Raw genomic sequence first — 19,354 nt, 5'->3', positions numbered from 1 at the left:
TTGAAATATACATATATATATATATATATATATATATATATATATATATGATAATATTTTTTGATCAACATCATTGTGATCAGAAGCTTCCAGCGAAACAGACGAACTATTTCAGGAGAACTTTTTTTGATCTTTTAGTTTTATAATTTTTAAGCTTGCCTTTACTGCATGACTTACTGCATCATTTACAAAGTGTGCAAGTTGCTAAAAGAAATTAACAGATTTGTTTGCGTATAATTTAAGAAGTGACCACGCAACTTTATGTAGAAAGAAATCAAAATGAAAAAATGAGATAGGCTTATCAACTTCTAAACGCCTAAAAAACTCGAAATGCAGTAAATTAATCATTTTGTTCGAAATGTAAACAGTTTAAACAACATGTCATTAATTTAATACTCAAAAATGTTTTCCATAATTCCTGGAAACTCGCAATTTCCCAATTATTTGTTCAAGAGAGAAACGCCTTGCATTTTTTTTCTAGAAACAATTTGTACTTAATCGAATTCAATTTGACCACATATCTAAAACCGGGAAAAATTTGAAAGCTGTTTTCATGGATTTGGTATTTTTTATCACGAAATTCAATGTCATTTCGTTTTGTTGCTTTTTCGTCATTCTTATACGAGGAATATGAGTGGGAAGACTGGAACAGAAAGTTTGGGACAGGAGCAACAGAGGCATAAGAGATGGAACAACGTTGTTTCATCATAAAAGCACAAAAATGCTTCAAAAAATTTTACAGAAATCCGAATGGGCTGATAACATTTTTTCCCAGTTTAATTAGATTCTCAGTACCTTTTAATGGAAGCGATCATCTAGTTGGAATAGAATGAAACAGAATTGAAAGTTGCCCGAACTAGTAGTTCAGGAGACTCGTTCATTTTTTAAGAGAGAATATTTAAATGCGATTTCAATGGCCAATAAAATGTTGCCATTGAAATAAGTTTTGCTAAAACAAATTGTTCCTTTTTAAATAACAAGGAAATCATCAATTTTGAGATTATTTCTAGAACTAAAAAAGATACGAAAATAAAAATGAGGAAAACTTGTCTAACTCCATTCACACGTCGTTTCATCTGCTTGAACAAAGTTTGAAAATTTTTTTCTTATTATCTATTTAATCTTAACTTTGTGACATGATTTGTTTTTCATTTGAAGGCTTCAGGATTTTTGTAATTCATATTCAAAATTGCTCAAAATATCCGACTAACATCAGACGAAAAATTCCCTAACAAGATACCGGGCTCAATTAAATTCAACCGTGTTAGCATCCTGGATAGTTTCAATAAGGGGCATCAAATGGTTTTATTTAGGCTTATTTCAAATTATTGAAATATAGTATGCGAAAAAGGTTCCAATTTTGTTGCGATGAATTTAAAAAAGACTTTCAGTAGTAAATATTCGCTAAATTAAAAATATAGCAGCTTGATTTCTGAATGAGAGAATACACAATAATTCAAAAGCGTGAAAAAAATCACTCAAGAAACTAAACTGCTCAAATGAGTGAACGAATGTTCTACCGGAGCGTAGGATATTGGGCGAAAACTCGATCAGGCGAAAGGAATTTTCGTAGCCAATAGGCGAAAATTCCTGACAAAGGTTTTGTGGAAAATAGATTAAAACCAATTAAAACACTTAAAAGAGGCATTGCAATATCAGCTGGGTAATATAATTCAATGAAGCGACTACAACATTAGACTTCGTAAAATTTTTTTTAAAAATACAATGAAGAAATTTTCAAAAAATAAACAAATTTTTCGAAATTTGATTATTTTCAGGATGTAGTTTACAGCATTTTTCGTGCGTTTTTGCAAACAGTTGTTTTTAAATTGTTTTCTTTAGAGCTCTTGATAATTATTTTAAATATTTCTTCTTTTTTTAAAACAAAACTCATTGGCCGCGATGTACAGGAATATTATGTAACATTGGGTACAGTAAAAAGAGATGCAAACCATTCAAAACAAATATACGTTTTGCATGTATTTTTAACACAACTATTTTGCATATAAATACGGCTGTTTGGGACACTTGACAACTTCATGACATCAAGTAGAATTTGAAGTACCGGTTTTTTAATTTTTTTAAAATTTTTTAATTGCTACTCGCCCAATTTCCATAAAAATTCAGTTCAGGATTTTTGCATAATGGCTACAAAAACTGCCTTAGCCTCATCGAATTTTCGCCTTGTATCCCATGCCCTTTTTACAGCAATTGCTAGACAATGTTTCTCGTAATAAGGAAACAGACAACTACAATAATTATAACAAATTTTGCTCAAAACTCTAAACAGAAGCAGTTAAAGCATTCACATGCACATTTTAAAATGCCGAAAGTCTGCAGTGCCAGAAATCAAAATGCCAGAAGATGCTACTTAGCCAGAAGTTGAATTTCGTTGACTTTCATCATTTTAAAACGTGCGCGTTTCGTGTTTTAAGCAAGGTTAAGTGACTCTGCAGAAGTAATTTTGGAATTCTGACTTAATATCTAGAACCGCTTCGCGGTTCTCGATAAACGGCAGAAGTTCTCAGATTAACTTCAAGCAGAGTCACTTAAATATTACTTAGGTTTCCAACATTACAATTTTTCTTTAACGTTGGCCTTACTTTGATTTTAGATGAGTTTTGTAACTGCGATCTATCTGGAACTCTGAATCCATGCTACGCAAACCTAGATAACAAAAATAATCGAAAACAACTAACCTTAGAGAGAAACTAACGATAAGAGTTTATTTGTACAAAAGAGGCGCAACAGAGAGAAAAAAATATGGCTGACGCTGATAACACTTATGTATTCGTCAGAATTAAATCGTTGCCTTTTTCTTTCCTTTTTTAAAGTCATGTCAGAAGTCATCCAAAATTCGGTTTCAGATAACTTTCGACAACTGTGGTTTTCAATTATGGTCAATGTATGCAGGGGACCTAAATTTGATACCCGGGCCGAGGTGTCAACGCTAAAAAACGCAAAATTATGTAAGATTGCGGTAGAATGCGTTGAATTTAAGTAAGATCGACGTTTGAGCACACATCTTACCTGAATTCAACTCATTTAACGCCAATCTTACATATTCTGCGTTGAATTTAGCGTAGATCTTACATATTTTGCGTTGGGTTTAGCGTAGATCTTACATATTTAGTGTTGAATTTAGCGTAGATCTTGCAAATTTTGCTTTGAATTCAGCGTAGATCTTACATATTTTGAGTTGAATATAGAATTTACCTTACATAGTTTCGCTGTTTGATTTTTTTTGGAGGGAGGTTGTTTTTTGGAGGGAGGGGAGAGAAGTGGGTGGGGGTACGCGTGCAGGGGGCAAAGTCTGGGGGGTTGCGGTGGTAATGGGGGGGGGGTACGAGGAGGGAGGCCGGGGGTGTGCGTTGGGTGGGGTATATGGGGGGTACGTTGGGGGTACGTGTGGGGGGGGGGGGTACGAGTGCTGAGGAGGGGTGTCCGTGGGGGGGGGGATTTTTGTGATTTTTCAAAAAATCAGAAACCGGTTGCATCATAAGGTTCTGTGGCACAGTGGTAGAAGAGGCAGTGAGGTCAGTGGTTCGAGTCCCATACCAAGAGTTCTACGCTTTGAGTTTTTTGTAAAATCAACGCAAAATATGTAAGATCAACGCTAAATTCAACGTAAAATATGTAAGATCTACGCTAAATTCAACGCAAAATATGTAAGATCTACGCTAAATTCAACGCATTCAACGCAAAATTATGTAAGAAAATTGCGGTGAATTTTCCGACTTGTCAACGCTAGTTTCCGCTGATATTACATAATTTTGGCAAAATTCCTCGGCTCGGGTAATTTGGAGTAATAAATCTACTATACTTACAGCGCTTGTCTGAATTGTGACCATGTAAGTCGACAGCAAGAAATCGCCAAAAGTGATATCAGAAATAGAGCTGTCTATCGGGACCACCCGACTGTAAATCAACCCATTTGTCTCATCAATCAGAGATCCATTCTGAAGTACTGCCACCATCGTGTACCGCCTCATCGCCCCAACCGGAACGTCCAAAAAGATCTCTCCAGTTCCGACCAGATCAACATACGTTCCAGCCTCAAATTCCCCATATTCCCACGACGCGAAATATTGTTCGGAGACGTTGTATACGTTCCCATCGCAATCTATGATCTGGGATGGGCAAATGTAGAATAAAGTGAGAGAAGTTGAGCCCCCGGTTCCAAAGATGAGATTGGCAACACAACCCATGGCCTCAATTGCTGTCTTTTTGACTTCAGACGTTTTGGTGACTCCAATTGTATTGGGCAGTTCTATGTCAACCTGATACAAAAAGAACCAGACTAAAGTTTAAGGGTTTATGCTTGTCTGACAGAAAATACAATATAATTTCAACATTGCCACAACTTTAATAGAATTTAATTAGTTATGATTTCACAAGGGCGACAATTTTAGCGAATATTAATAGCAGTAACATTCAAAGTGTACTGAAGTGTGCTACACTCAGTAACACTATTTGATAATCTTAGTGCTATTTTGAGAATTTACGTTATAGTGCGTGAAGCACAAACATGATTTGGACAAAGTCCATTTTAACGTGTGAACAAATTACTAAGTAGTTTTAAATAAGCTACTATTTTAAGATTACTAACTAGAACTGAGAATACTATGACGTGATATTATCACGCCACACAAATAAAACCAAGTTAACCTTGGTAACTCTGTCGACACTGTTATCTCTATCCAATAGGATACTAGATAACCACGTGTCCGCAAGTATAAAAGGAGCTTGCACGCTCAACCACCAACACTTTTTGGTCCCCGATAACTTCTGATTTAAAATCATACTCCCGTATTGCTCCCTTGCTCAATCTCAGCTTACTTGAGATAGTTCTCTAACTTAGAATATTTTGTGACTTGTTCATAACTAAGAACTCTCTAAGTCATAGAATATTAACTTAGCACAAATTTGGAAATCAGGTAAGTTTAACTTAACTTCTCTAAGTTATAATTTAACATCTCTTAAACTCTATCTAAGTTACAAGTTAACTTAGAATAATTCAACCTGTACTATTTAGTGCTATCTCAGTCTTAACAACTTTAATTATTCTATCCCTTCATGCTCGGTTCATAATTGATGCTGTTTAACATAACTTATTAATTCATATTTGCATTTGACTTTCTTTAATACTTAACTATATACCAAGAGTAGAACTAGGGGTTGAACTCTCAAGTTATACATGTGGTCCCGCGATTAACCCCGTCGTTTAAGTATCTAATGTACGGACCAGCAGTATAAATGGTGGTCCCAGAGAGGCTACTTTAATTTAACTTGTTCATTTAATACAGAGAGGCTACTTCAATTTAACTTGTTCATTTAATATAGAGAGGCTACTTCAATTTAACTTGTTCATTTAATACAGAGAGGCTACTTCAATTTAACTTGTTCATTTAATATAGAGAGGCAACTTAATTTAACTTGTTCATTTAATATAGAAAAGGCATTCTCAATTTAACTTGTTCATTTAAACTCTCAGAGAAGCCTGCCTAAATTTAACTTGTTCACTTATTGTAGAAAAGCCATTAAATTAACTTGTGTAAGTTAACTAGTCAAAGGGCTTCTCACTAAAATCCTTTTTTGATTTTGATTTAAACTATTCCTCTGTTCTTAATAATTCTAATACAATAACTTCAGTCCTTTAAACAATGACCAGTCCTGGTGGTAGTACTCCTCCACCTGCCGTTACTCCCCCACCTGAAACTCCCATAACACATCCAAATCTTTCACTTGTATCTTTTTCAGGCAATGATCCTAATCAGGATGCCACTTCTTTTTGGAACTCTGTAGAAAACAAAATACTCTTTTCACTAGGAACTAGACCTACAGCACCCGCTGCACAAACTAGCTATGATAAAAGGCAACAATCCTTATTCGGCTCACTTTTAACTGATACAGCACTAGAATGGTTTGAAAGTGAAGTCACAGATGCTACAGATTGGAATACTTTAAAAGATGAATTTATAAAAAGATTCACAGACGGTAGAGACCAATTTAGATTTAGACTTGAGGTTGAGAACACATTTAGGCAAGAAGGAGAATTAATAAAGAACTATCTACATAGAATAAAGAGTGGAGTTGATAAAGGTTGGCCAGAAAAGATACCAACAATATTGAAGGAGATGACAATATAAGGAAACAGAAAGAAATCCAACAAAGACAACGAAGTCAGAAATACATAGATTTTGCTATAAGAGGACTAAGACCACAAGGTTTAAAACGCAAAGCGCACGAGAAACTCATTGAGAATCCTTCAATAACTTGGACACAGTTTGTTGATCACTTAGTCGTGAAAGACTTAACATTTTCGGTAACAACAGAATCTAGTGGAGCTACAGGAATAGATAAACTTAAAACACTCGAGAGCAAAATTAACGATTTAACCAGTCTTTTCAAAAGCAACGAAGTGAATGCTATAGATACTTCTAGGCCAAGAGACCCTAATATAAAAGGCAGACCTAACAGTACTAGATTCTGTGGTTATTGCAGAAGCAATGGTCATTCCATCTCTCGATGTACAAAGAAACAGATAGATGATAGTGTTAACAAATTGAGAAAGGAACTTGTTGAACCAAGAACGCCAAATATAACATTCTCTAATGATTACAGAAAGAATAACCGAGGCAATACAAGATTCAATGGTCCTAGAAACCAAAGCTATCAACCAAGAGGTGGCTACTCAAACTATAATCCTAGGTTCAACAAGCCTAACTATCAACAACAAAATACATCTTTTAGCAGCTATGGCAATAGATTCACTCAACCATACGAACAAACCTTCCCTCAGCAAAACACATATAGAAATAATGAACCAAATCTTGAACAACCATCACCACAACAACAGCAACAGCCACAACAAAGTGCTAGCTTCTATACACCAAATAGAAATAACAATTTACAACAAAGACAACCAAAACCCAACAATATTCAGCAACAACCAAATCAAATAAGTTTCGTTGAAGGCGACGATGACTACGTAAATGCTATAACGGACTTCTTTCCTTTAAACTTTTGAAGTCTCCGAACGCTACTAAAGAAAGTAGTACTAAGTCAAGAATTTATCTCAATTTATATCACTTTGCCACCGGAGACATTAAAAATAATAGTGGTTTAGAAGTAGAATTCATGATTGACCCAGGATCAACCTGCACTATTATCAATCATCCTACATACCTTGCACTAGTAAACCTTGGACAAAATTTGCATTTACAAAATACAAATTGTGATTCAAAAACATATACTGGTTCATCAATCAGAATGCTTGGCTACACAACTATTCAATCTAGCTTCGAAACTGACGGTAAATATACAGTCCCCCATAAAGTATTCGTTACTAAAGAACAGAGACAGAACATAATAGGTATTGATTTTTGTCATTTGTTTTTAAAGGCACTTCACTTCGATATCCCCGCAGTAGAATTAAAAACTGAGAGAAACCTAATTTGCTACGGCTCACTCAACAATGAGAAAGATTACCCATACATAACTGAGATGACTGCTTTAAACATAGCTCAACCAATCTTTCTACAACAGAAAAGTACACAATTGCACAAGCAAAAGCACCCCAGTCAAGCCTTATTTCCACCAGGAACATATTTCATGCCCCATATTAACGTTGCAAAAACTGACCTAGTCTTTGTGAACATATTTTGTCCACAACCTGAAGAATTTCTACCCATATTTATGGAGAATCAAAAGAATCACCCAATACAGATAAGTAGAGGAATAATAGGTTATGCTATGTGTGATATAACTGACAAACCTATACAAAGATACAATATCAAAAACTGTGCCGAATTTACAAGTACAATACTAAACGAAAGTGAGGACTATAACAGTTGCTTCATACTGAACACAGTAGTAAACAATTTACAAGAAGGACAGCAAATCCAAACTAATTCTTGCATTAGATATATAGATTTTCGTACCCAATCTATATTTGACTCTAATATGCCTATAGCGCACACGATATCCTCAGATGCAGAAATGAGAAAAGGTTTTGCTAACACAATCTCTAAAAGAATACCCTTATTAAAGGACTACTGTAAAAGTAGAAACTGTGATATAGGTGATATAATAACTTTCAGAGCAGATAATAACTTAGTATATAATCTCATCACTAAGGCTAATCACTATGAGAAGCCAACAATTGATACCATCAAAACAAAGCTACTTGCTATGAGAGATCATGCACTAGGACTAAATTTACGCTGTATAGCGATGCCAAAAATAGCTTGTGGTTTAGACGGAATGCATTGGAGAGAGATATCTTCTCTAATTGAACAAACATTTAAGAATTCAGGAATAGCTATCTATGTGTATACAAGCAAAGATGATATTAATAAACTACAAAAAGTAGAAACCAATACACTAGAACAGGAAGAGGTGCTCGAAATTATTGAGAGTGAGTTAATAGAAAAATGCAAGGAAGATGAGAGAGAACTAGCCACAGACTTCTCTACCGAAGCAAAAGAGTTATGTAGACCTAAAGTCAACGAACAGTTTCCTAAGTTTAGAGATAAACTACAAAGTAACCGAATCATAAATAAAGCAGTTAGTGATTTTGTAATTAAGCAAAACAGAAATACAGTTCAAGACATAGAGTATCTAGAAAGGTTCTTAGATAACTTTGATTTCACGCAAAGTGATTTGACTGATGATGAGTTGTTTGAGTTGATAGAAATAATACTTCAGGATAATAATGTCTATTCACATCATAAGTATGATATTGGCAGAACTAAACATAAGTTCCATTTACCCTTAAAGAAAGACGCAACCTTTAAAAAGCAACGACCAAGCAAAATACCCATTCATCTCAGAGATAAATTAGAAAGACTAATGGATGAATTAATTCAAGCAGGAATAATCAGAGAGCTCAATGAGAACGATGATATGAATAGTTGGTTTGTCAATCCCGTCATCATATTACCTAAGAAGGATTATGTAAAACTTGTCATTGATGCTAGATACCTAAACTCTATAACTGATACAAGTAATTCTAGCTGGCCACTCGAACCACTAAATGTTCTAATGACAAGAATAAATGGAACTATATTTACAAGTAGTGATTTATCATCGGCTTATAATCAAGTACCACTAACTGAAGATACACAGAAGGTTACAAGTTTTATTGTAGGAGGCAGACAGTACACCTATCAAGTAGGATTTTATGGTCTTAAACCATTACCCAGTTTCTTTAGCAAACTAATGCGTTATGCATTTGGACCCCTTATAAAACGTAAACAAGCCATAACATACATAGACGATACTTTATTACAAGCTAAAGATAAACAAGAAATGTTCACAATAGTAAAAGAGTATCATTCTTTGCTTCGAAAGGCAAACCTTAAAGCAGCCCCCGATAAAACAATGTTTTTCTTACGAAAAATGAGATTTCTAGGACATATTATATCTAAGAACGGACTATCGCCTATTGCTTCGCGCATAGATGATATTAGAAACCTAAAAACGCCAGAATCGAAAACAGAAGTTTTAAGAGTTTTAGGAATGATGGGTTTCTATCACACCTATATTTTGAACTTTCACATAGATGCAAAACCTCTATATGACTTAACTAAAGATACAACACTATTCAAGTGGTTACCAGAACACGAAAAGGTATTCACAGACCTTAAACAAAGATTCTGTCACGATATTTCTAACGCGTTTCCTTCTAATGACTATCCCTTTCATATACATGCTGATTCATCTAATTTAGGAACAGGCTGTGTTCTTATACAAGATTTTCCTGATAGAAAACGTATGATTTCAGCAAACTCGAGAGTATTTGATAAAGCTGAACAAAAGATGTCCCCTCAACATAGAGAACTATGCGGAGTAATATCTGCATTACAAACATATGAATTTTATGTGATTGGATACCCTTTTCCAATTTACCTATATTGTGACCACAGAACAATTCTATTTCTTTGGTCACGACGAGGACAAATATCAAATCGCTTCTTTAAGTATCAAGTTGTAATAACTAAGTTCCAAAACTTGCAAATTATATACACTGAAGGCAAAAACTTAGCGTTCCCTGACATTCTTAGCCGAAACGTTTCTTTAGCAGATGCTAAACTTTATCAACTAGAACACAAAGTGATACCTAAAGATATAAAGTTTCATATTAACGGAAAAGAAGTTAACTACTCTGTATTGCATCAAGACGATAAGGACGCATCAGCTAACGACTGTTATCCAATTATTGCTCAAGTCAAAGGCGAAAGAAGGAAACTTATTAATATAAATAATGAAGGTGACTTTAGCGTAGATGACGCACCAGACTACATAAATGAACACTGTAATGCTATACACAGTTTCTCTGATTGTTTTCGCTACGGCACACAAATAAATCAAATAAAAAAATTAGCTTCAGAACAAACTAGCGAGTATGATAATCACTACTATTCCGAAATGGAAGAAACAGCTGAAATAAGTGATGACCGAGAAGGTTATGATGACCAAGATTGGTTAGACTTAGTAGAAGGTAAGATTGAAAACTCACTTATTGAACAATTAGAGTCTGCTAAAGCCGACTATATCAGACGGACAAAATTTAAGAAACTTATTGAACCAGAAGCTTTTCAAAACATCTCAGAAAAGGATGTCCACACAGATTCATTAGATTTAATAGCTAAAGTTACAGATTTCGCAAAAAACGCTAATCTTGACACTGATAATATTCTCGAAGAACAAGTATACGACTCCGTGATAAATAAAGTTAGAGATTGGCTAAAAGTAGGCAACGCTCCAGAAAAGGACTACATTATTAAACAATCTAAAGCACTACAAACCTATACAAATAATTTCAACTTGTTGTTTTTAGAAAGTCAATATGATTTACTCTGTTATTCCGAACCTTGTGAGGACGGCTCTTTTGACGTTAGGATATGTGCACCACTTTCGCTATTTGTAAAGATATTCGAAGTCGCACATACGCATGAACTTAGTGGTCATAGAGCAGAAAGCACAACTTACAATAGAGTTAAGCGATATTTCTATTGGCCCGGTATGTTTAAATGGATTGAAATGTTAATGTTAGATTGCTTAAGTTGCCAAACTAATAAGTCAGCACGCAAAAACTTGAACGAAGCACCCTTAGAACCATGGGGACAATTAGAAGCCATACCTCTACAAACACTTCATATTGATCATAAAGGTCCACTACGCCCACTTAGTAAAGGAAATAGATTTTGTCTTGTAATAGTAGACGCTTTCTCTAGATTTATACAAGTATACCCTAGCAAGAATGCTGAAGCTCTCGAAACAGTAAATCAACTAGAGAAATTTATAACTACATTTGGTATACCGCAACAAATTGTACATGATAACGGCAATGCTTTTATTAGTAATGATTTCGTTCACTACACAAACGAAATGGGAATTACACTATGCCCCCGAACTGCATATTCACCGCGGACTAACGGCAAAGTAGAAGTACAAAATAAACATTTGACTAATTACCTAAGACATTTTATTAGTAAAAGTGGATCTCATTGGTCCGAGTACACTATTAAATTTGCATTTTCACACAACACTGCAGTAAACTACAGTACGGGATATACCCCTTATGAAATACTATTCGGAACGAAACCACAGATACCCTTATCACTAAAGTTAGGACTACTACGAAATAATCAAAAGAAATGCACATCAGAATATTGTAATAATCTACCGCCACACTCACATAGTGAAGAAACTTGTAATAACAAAAAGATAGAGAAATTGTTACAAAACAGATTATCTAACGAAATGTTAAAACGAGAGAATACATTTAAAACTATATACTCGAATACCTACACTAAATGTAGACAAACTACGAATAAAGCGCACAAGTATAGAAATAGATTTAAACTCGGAAAGCCTATACCTGAAGGTAGAAAAGTACTACTAGAAAATCACTCTAAAGGACTACTAAAGTCTAAAAAGCTACAAGAGCTACGCTCAGGCCCTTACACTGTGCAACGAATGGTAACAAATACTACATATGAAATACAACATGATAAAACAAATGAGAAGAAAACCGTGCATAGAAATCATATAGTGCCTTATTACCCGAAAGAAGAAAAAATACAAGAGTTAGTTGAGAACTATATAGTCCCAGACGATACGGATGATTATTATACTCAATATAATAAGCATAATACATCCAAATCTAATGCTTATAGAGGCGCACAACATATTGCTATTTCACAGTGGCCCTTAGTAGAAGCACAATATACTGTTAATCCTAGTACTACACTACAGCCAACATTTAACGTTGAGGCTACTCCAACAAAAGATTCAGGCTTAGAATCGCTACAAACACGAGTAGATAACACTACACACATTCAAGGCACAAGCTCTTCTAATTTTCTACCCCCACGCATTTCAACCCCCTACCCTATGCAAAATATGTATTCACCTAATAGCCCACAGCACGAAAATTTTTCTACACCACCTGATAATACTAGTAAATTTAAAGCTACACGCAAATTATTCCCCCAAGCAACGCATAATAGCCCCACATCATCACCTTTTAATCCTACACCTACAGCATCACCTAATATATCTAATTTACCAGACGCAAATGAAGTATTAAGCAGACCTCAGCGTAATAGAAAAGCACCTACATTCTTTGGTGAACCTATTCCTTCTGACTTGATACAGAAACTCAAAAAGAAATAGAGACAAAAAATCTCTTTTAAATAATACTTTTTATATTAAAAAGTGCAACCGCGCACAAAAAAAACAATAAAAATAATAAAGTTAAAATATACAAAAATAATTAAAGGCGCAAACCAATAGTAAATGCGCAGAAGTTAACAAAAATATTTTATTGAGCGATATTTTGTTTCTCTCCCCTTTTCAATTGCTTAGATGCTGCATGATTACACCTCTCACGGTTCTGGCAACTAAGCTCTCCGTCTCAAAGACCAGACACTCCTTGTAATTGAGCTGTATCATTTTCAAATACAGCTCCTGTAGAGTGGGCCCTGTCTTTGGATCCCACCACGCATCCCTCAAAGTCCATAATTGGTTTTCCCATTTCTCGTGCTTGTCGCACCACTTTGTCATGTCTTCTTCCCCCCTCTTAGCATATAGTTTTTCACAAAACTAAAATAACAAATTTTTATTACTAAAAGAAAACTACTCAGTCATGATCTCCGGACCCCACTTTTACAGTTAAATTCTTGCAACCCCGATAAAGACATAAATTAACTGCTAGTTAATTTGAGTAAAATCAACACTCACTTTTTTTCCGAAGAAGAACTCGATGACTTCTATAGTGTGCTTAGAGACACACTGAGTACACCTCATTTCCCATGGACTGTAGCTCCCACGTGCCCTCAGTACTCCCCACACCTCGTCGTCAGATAACACGAGAAACATATATTTATAACTTTGAGAAAAGAAATAAATAAATTCCACTGGCCCTAAACCAGAAGTATCTTCATAAATAAAATGAAGATACTGAGAGCGTCGAATTCGCTCTAGAGCTCCCGAAACAGGTTCCAACACCACTCCGCTCGAACTACATTTCCATCTGGCATTATTCAGATCGTCGCTGTTTTCAGCATTATCTATAAGATAATTCTTAGTTTCCCAATTCATAATTCTTGAGAACGAAGGAGTACAAAAAGAATATATAAACGGAAATTGAAGAAGAAATGCAAAGTTTAAAATAAATTAAAAATTGAAAGTGAAATTAATGGTCAAGAACAAAATAAAAGTCAAAGAATGAAATAAAGAAAGAAAATTAAGAAGAAACAAATTAAAGAAGGAACTAAGATTAAGAAAAAGAAAGAATAAAAGTTTAAGGATTAAAGAAAGAAAGTTAGAAATGAAAAATCAGAAGGTTAAAGAAATCAGAGAAAGTTTAAAGATTTGAGTGAGAGACCAACTGTATAGTATGAACGTTTAAGGCAAAAAGCAAATAGCCCACTCAACACAAATCTTACATAAAGTAGGCAATTAATCACCATTGCAAGCTGTTACACACACATAACTTCTATACATGTTCAATACTCATATACTTTCAATATCTACGCATACCTCTTATTGCAAACTAACGCTGAAAACACATGTTACCCAAAACAAAACTAAGTAGAAATTATTCCCCCATGAGCAATTACCTTATCTAAGTTGAATACCTTAAGTACAGAAATTTGTCCCTTGCAAACTTTTTAAACACACTAAATCGCATTTAATCAGGAATGCACAATTAGGCATTTTACATAGTCAACAAAGAGAGCTTAACTTACTCTCTTAAGGACCCAAGCAATGTTAAAGTAAACGTTAAAGCACTTACGAGTAAATAAGGAACCGCACTTATAAGTTGAACAAATGAGAATTATGTCAGCTCATACTCCCCAATCACAGAGCAAGCTGGCATAATAGATTTGCAAAATCACCAGATCTACTTTGCTCTAGCACTTGCACTGACTGAATAATAGCTCTCTCAGGTTGATAGTAAGGTTATGGCTAATTTAACAAAAATTCGTATTAAAACCTTTGATTTTCCAAACTATTTTTCTGACTGTTTCTGGAAAAAATTTCCGAATGCCCTAAAAATTTGCCAAATGATTGCTAATTCATATAGCTCCAAAATGGCGGTAACGAAATTTTCAAATTCTTAAGACAAGTTCACAAAACACGAACTAAAATTAATTTATAAAATATCAAATTACGAATTTTGACTTTTCAAAGTATTTCTCTGACTGTTTCTGGAATAACTGTTCAAATGTACTGCGATTTTTCAAATTGACTGCTCAAATATACAAATTTGACGTGGCGGTAACAGAATCTCTGTATTCACTATAAAAATTGAGAAAAAGGCGAAAGCTAAAAGGCACAGACAGACAAAAAAAATGTAAGTCAAATTAACAATCTGCAGAGAGAACTTCTCAACACGTAACATATTGAACTTAAACATGAATGTTCACACTATGGCCTTGATAGTGGCAATTCTCATTTTGCTTTAGAAGTACACTTTTGAAGACATAAAATTCGATCATAGCGAACGTATGAAACACTGAAAACCCTGGTCATTGAATTTTGATGCATTATCGTAATGTTCTTGTCGTATGACCAGTATATCAATATAATACATGATACTAGGCAAGGCTATCGATCAGCCAATTAGGTTTGAGAACACAGATTTTGGCAACTTAGCCCTGACAGCCACTATTTAAGAGCCTTACCAAAATTCAAAATCACTTTTCTCAGTTACCTTCTGAAATCAATTACTTCTTTCGCTCTTAAATTCAGTTCTAACACACACTCTCTCTCTCTCTCTCTCTCTCTCTCTCTCCTTCTCTCTGTCCCAAATTATATCTTTCACATTTTGCCCCTTTCAACTGATAAACTTAGAAAAACTTAGAAATTTTCAAGCATCTCAATTTGTGACCTGCAAGTACTTGTCACATCTCCACGACACATATATCAGGTATCTCAGTTCAATATTAATTCTTAATTCAATTCTCAGTCAGCTACTATAGAAGGAGTACATAACCCTTCAGATCGAACAAAGTACAAGACTGACAATTTAGAAAGTTTCTAAATTCTAACAAACACTACCATACACTTTCATCACCAGTAAACACATTGCATAACCTAATTTATGACTGAAGTCCCATTCGACCAAAACGGTTTTCTTATTTCTCTTTCTATCAACCCTGATACACTTGTGAAAGTTTCTATTAAGGCAAACCAAAAGTTGAAATTCAATAGTGAACTTAACACCTTAACTAGTTGTCAAATTTCTAACGAAGTAAGAACTGTAGTATTCTTTGCTACTAACTCTAACGAAGACCCTATTGCTGTCTTCTGGGGACAGTATAACCCTCAACAACTTAACAGTTTATTAATTCAAATTCATTCTTCAAGCCTAGTTGACTTAGACATTTTAAATGTCCCTTGTTTGGTTTTAGAAACACCAACTGATCAATGAATATTCCACTAAACGATTATTGGGTTATAGCTTCAAGAACAACTTTCTCAACTTCTTACAGTCCTTATAACATCCCACATAAAATTCTGAAATATAATAACAAGTCAGTAAAAATTGATCGATCATATATTTCATATAAAGAAAACATCGTTATTTTCTTCGTTAAAGACCAGTTGTAAACTTAGAAATAATTGTTTGTTGAACCCTTAACAAACCAGAACATATTGAACGCTTTCATTTCCAATTGAACAACAGAGACGAAATAGACCTTGATATCATCGAAGCTCCCTTTACTGTAGACCCTTAATCTATGTTACCACCTTCCCTTGAAACACAAGTTCTTACTGCCCATGCATTCGACCCGATATCGTATATTAGAATATTCCTCCTACAGAAAATATTGAAATTCGGAAATAAAACTGTAACACTTGACAAGTGTTTTGTTTCTAATCAACAGAGAACAGTTGCATTCTTCGTAACATCAGAAAATAACGCAAAATTTGTCATAATTTGGGTACCCTATAATCCCGCTCACGTTCACGAGCTAAAATATCAGATTACTTTCACGGATAATATTAACTTGAATTTGTTAGACTCACCTTATACTGTCTTCGTTTATTAAATGGAAGACGGAGAAATCAAGAAATCACCAGCAATAGACGAAGTAATAAACGTAAGTTACAAAATGCTTATTTTTATATTACTTTGCTTAACTCTGTTCCTACCTGTAACAAATGATATTGAATCTGAAATTGATCAGCATATTGCAAAATTAAAACTCCTAGTTGAATATAACGATTCTCATCCACTTTTCATAGAATGTGTCGTAAATAGAAATAATTGTTTACCTGAAGAAATTCCGTACCTTAAATTACTAGAGCCTCCTGAAAAGCTATTAATTTGGTCAAAACGCAACGTCCATATGCCACTATCACTGATTAAAGACCAGTTCTTTAAAGAAAAATTTACTGATAAGAAAGCGTTTCTTTCAAAAGTAGAATATTTTTTAACCTACATCGGAAACCAAATTCGTTCTGCTCAGTTTCTTAAGATTATTGCTATAATACCTCTCGCACTTCTCTGTGTTATAACTGCTTGCTCTGCAAAATATTTGATCTTTATTATATTTCTTGCATTATTAATCTTAACGTCTTTCACTGACGCCAGACCAATTGAAAAAATGAGTATCTATGAAAACACAGCTCCTAACCTTCACGTTAACCACTTTGATTGCTCAAAAATGATCTCAAACCAGATGTATTCTCTCAACAAAGTAGCACCCTGCGAAATTTGTCCTGATAAAATTAGCACTAATCAAGCACGAGTCACTCTCTACCAAAGAAATTATAAAGTTAAGCTAGAAGCAACTATGTGTAAAGCAACCCAACAGCAATTACATTGGTTTTGCGATTCTTTTGATTCTAGCGGCATAGATGCCAGACATAATACTATTACTACTTCAGTTAAGCTTGATGCTCAGAAATGCAAACTTGCAAAGGAAAGAAAAAAGATAAAACTTTCCTTTTCTTCTAAATCAGTAGAATTCGATTTTGAAAAATCTTTATTCTCAAACTTTAACTCAGGCGATGTTGGAACTGGAAACAATGAATGTAACTCCCGAGGTTGGATTACACACTACACTTATGAAACATATATGCAAAATGTTAGCCTGAATGTAAACCTTAGAGATGGCACAGTTAATAACTGGCAAAATATACCTCTACCTTGTCCTTTATCAGCCGGCGGCTGCGATTCTACATCTACTGATCCATTTGCATACACTTGGGATGAACCCAATAATTGTCTTTTCACTATAATTCGCATATTTGACGCTCAAATGATTAAAGCTAATGACAAATACTACATAGTAAAGGATCCTAAATTTACTTCAGCTCAGTCAGATTTCGACTTACAAAGCTTTATGTTCCAAGTTTATAATAAACCACAGTCTTTATGTAGTCATCCACGAATAGTATATCCTACGCCATATGATTTTTTATACATTAGTCTTCGTGACGGATTTGATATGAACACTGGAGAACCCATTCACAAATTTAAACCCGATACTGGTGCTATAACTCTGAAAAATAAATTCTATTCCAGTGACAACAAAACAGTTGATACAACATATTCTCAAGTTCATGAGAATATTGATTTCGAAGCACATCTTGGAACAAAAATTGACTATTTGCACTTTAATAATCTTCGGCAACTTCAAACTTCTACTCTAGAGCTATTAAGAAATGACTGCGAATTAGAGCGCTCAACTATTCTTAACACTTTAATGATTTCTCATGAAAATCCGCGTTTAGCTGGATATACCTTAACAAGAAACAGATCTATGTTTCTCAAAACAAATGGCAATATTGCCTGGCTATATAATTGTCCTGAATTTCATTCACCCTTACAGATTCTTAATAAATGCTATAATCGAATACCAATTCTTTATGAAGATGAAATTCATTTCGTTGATCCGATTTCTAGACAAACTTTCACTGAAGCCGAAGAACAATTGTGCTCTGATAAACATTCAAACTTATTTCAACTAGATGTTGACGATGATAATTCATGGGTTGAGCTAACCCCACAAATCACAAAAGTAAGAGGACCTGCACTCTTCAAACCACACATAGTTATTCAACAAATTGCGAATGTTATTATTGCAAGTATTTATGCTTCTATTTACACATATAAAGAAATGATGTCATTCTGGAATTCAATAACTTTCAACTCCAATATGAAAGGAGTTCTCAAACACTTTACTAAGTCATTAATAGATAGCAGAGAATCATTTTCAAATATTTCAGGCACGAATTATTATAACTCTAGAACTATTTATCTAGATTCATTCATTTCACCGGACTTCTTTAATAATCAATTTGTTGAAACCTTTGGTAAAATACAATATATAATTGAGCGATGCGGAATATTCTTTGCCGCTTTCTTATTCATTAAGCTACTCATCGACATAGTCTAATGCTTAATTCGAGCAATGCAAATCAACAAAATTACAGATGCATCTATTCATTTTGGTAAGGCACTCTTTGCTGCCACATTTGACTTAATGTCAGTTCCAATTTTGACTTCTATCTATCAAGCAACTAATTCTGATAATAATAACACTGATGAAAATAAAGAACGGACAATGCAAGTTCCAAAAACCGAGAATATTAATATTAGAGAACGAGTTATTCAAACTCCACCTTATGCAGAGAATATAGGCTTACAAGCTTTAAGATTTGAGAATAGAAGTGGTTACCCAAACCTACATGATGAGAATAATAAAGACGAAAATAGAAACGATCACAACGTTCCTACGTCTCCAGTATAGGATTAATTCCTCTATTACCTTAATATCATCAAACTATATGATGATAATACAGACTGACTTCAAAATTACTACTG

General features: G+C 34.3%; 4 protein-coding genes across 5 annotated transcripts in view; 2 read left to right on the top strand and 2 right to left on the bottom strand.

The window, feature by feature from the left end:
• The window catches only part of LOC142345701 (signal recognition particle 14 kDa protein-like), a 335,593-nt gene that overhangs the window by 169,276 nt on the left and 146,963 nt on the right, over positions 1 to 19,354 (top strand). The gene's annotated exons all lie outside the window — the stretch shown is intronic.
• LOC142345700 (transcription initiation factor TFIID subunit 7-like) overlaps positions 1 to 19,354 on the top strand; it is a 266,429-nt gene that overhangs the window by 124,568 nt on the left and 122,507 nt on the right. The window lies entirely within an intron of this gene.
• The window catches only part of LOC142345698 (serine/threonine-protein phosphatase 2A 56 kDa regulatory subunit gamma isoform-like), a 316,862-nt gene that overhangs the window by 208,892 nt on the left and 88,616 nt on the right, over positions 1 to 19,354 (bottom strand). The gene's annotated exons all lie outside the window — the stretch shown is intronic.
• LOC142345697 (uncharacterized) overlaps positions 1 to 19,354 on the bottom strand; it is a 95,776-nt gene that overhangs the window by 10,741 nt on the left and 65,681 nt on the right. Inside the window, exons 14-15 of one of the 2 annotated variants that reach the window (XM_075397943.1) lie at positions 3,828 to 4,280; positions 2,605 to 2,667 (exon numbers count right to left, since the gene is read on the bottom strand). In XM_075397943.1, coding sequence (XP_075254058.1) covers positions 2,635 to 2,667; positions 3,828 to 4,280 — 486 coding nt within the window. In that variant the 3' untranslated portion in view covers positions 2,605 to 2,634. Of the gene's footprint in view, positions 1 to 2,604; positions 2,668 to 3,827; positions 4,281 to 19,354 lie in introns of those variants that run through there. The other variant, XM_075397942.1, reaches the window with a different exon arrangement.

The sequence above is a fragment of the Convolutriloba macropyga genome, chromosome 9 (assembly GCF_964194025.1).
Source record: "Convolutriloba macropyga chromosome 9, txConMacr16.3, whole genome shotgun sequence".
NCBI classification, from domain to species: Eukaryota; Metazoa; Xenacoelomorpha; order Acoela; family Convolutidae; genus Convolutriloba; species Convolutriloba macropyga.
Note: the sequence above shows the minus strand (reverse complement) of the source record. Positions and strands in the feature narration are given on the sequence as shown.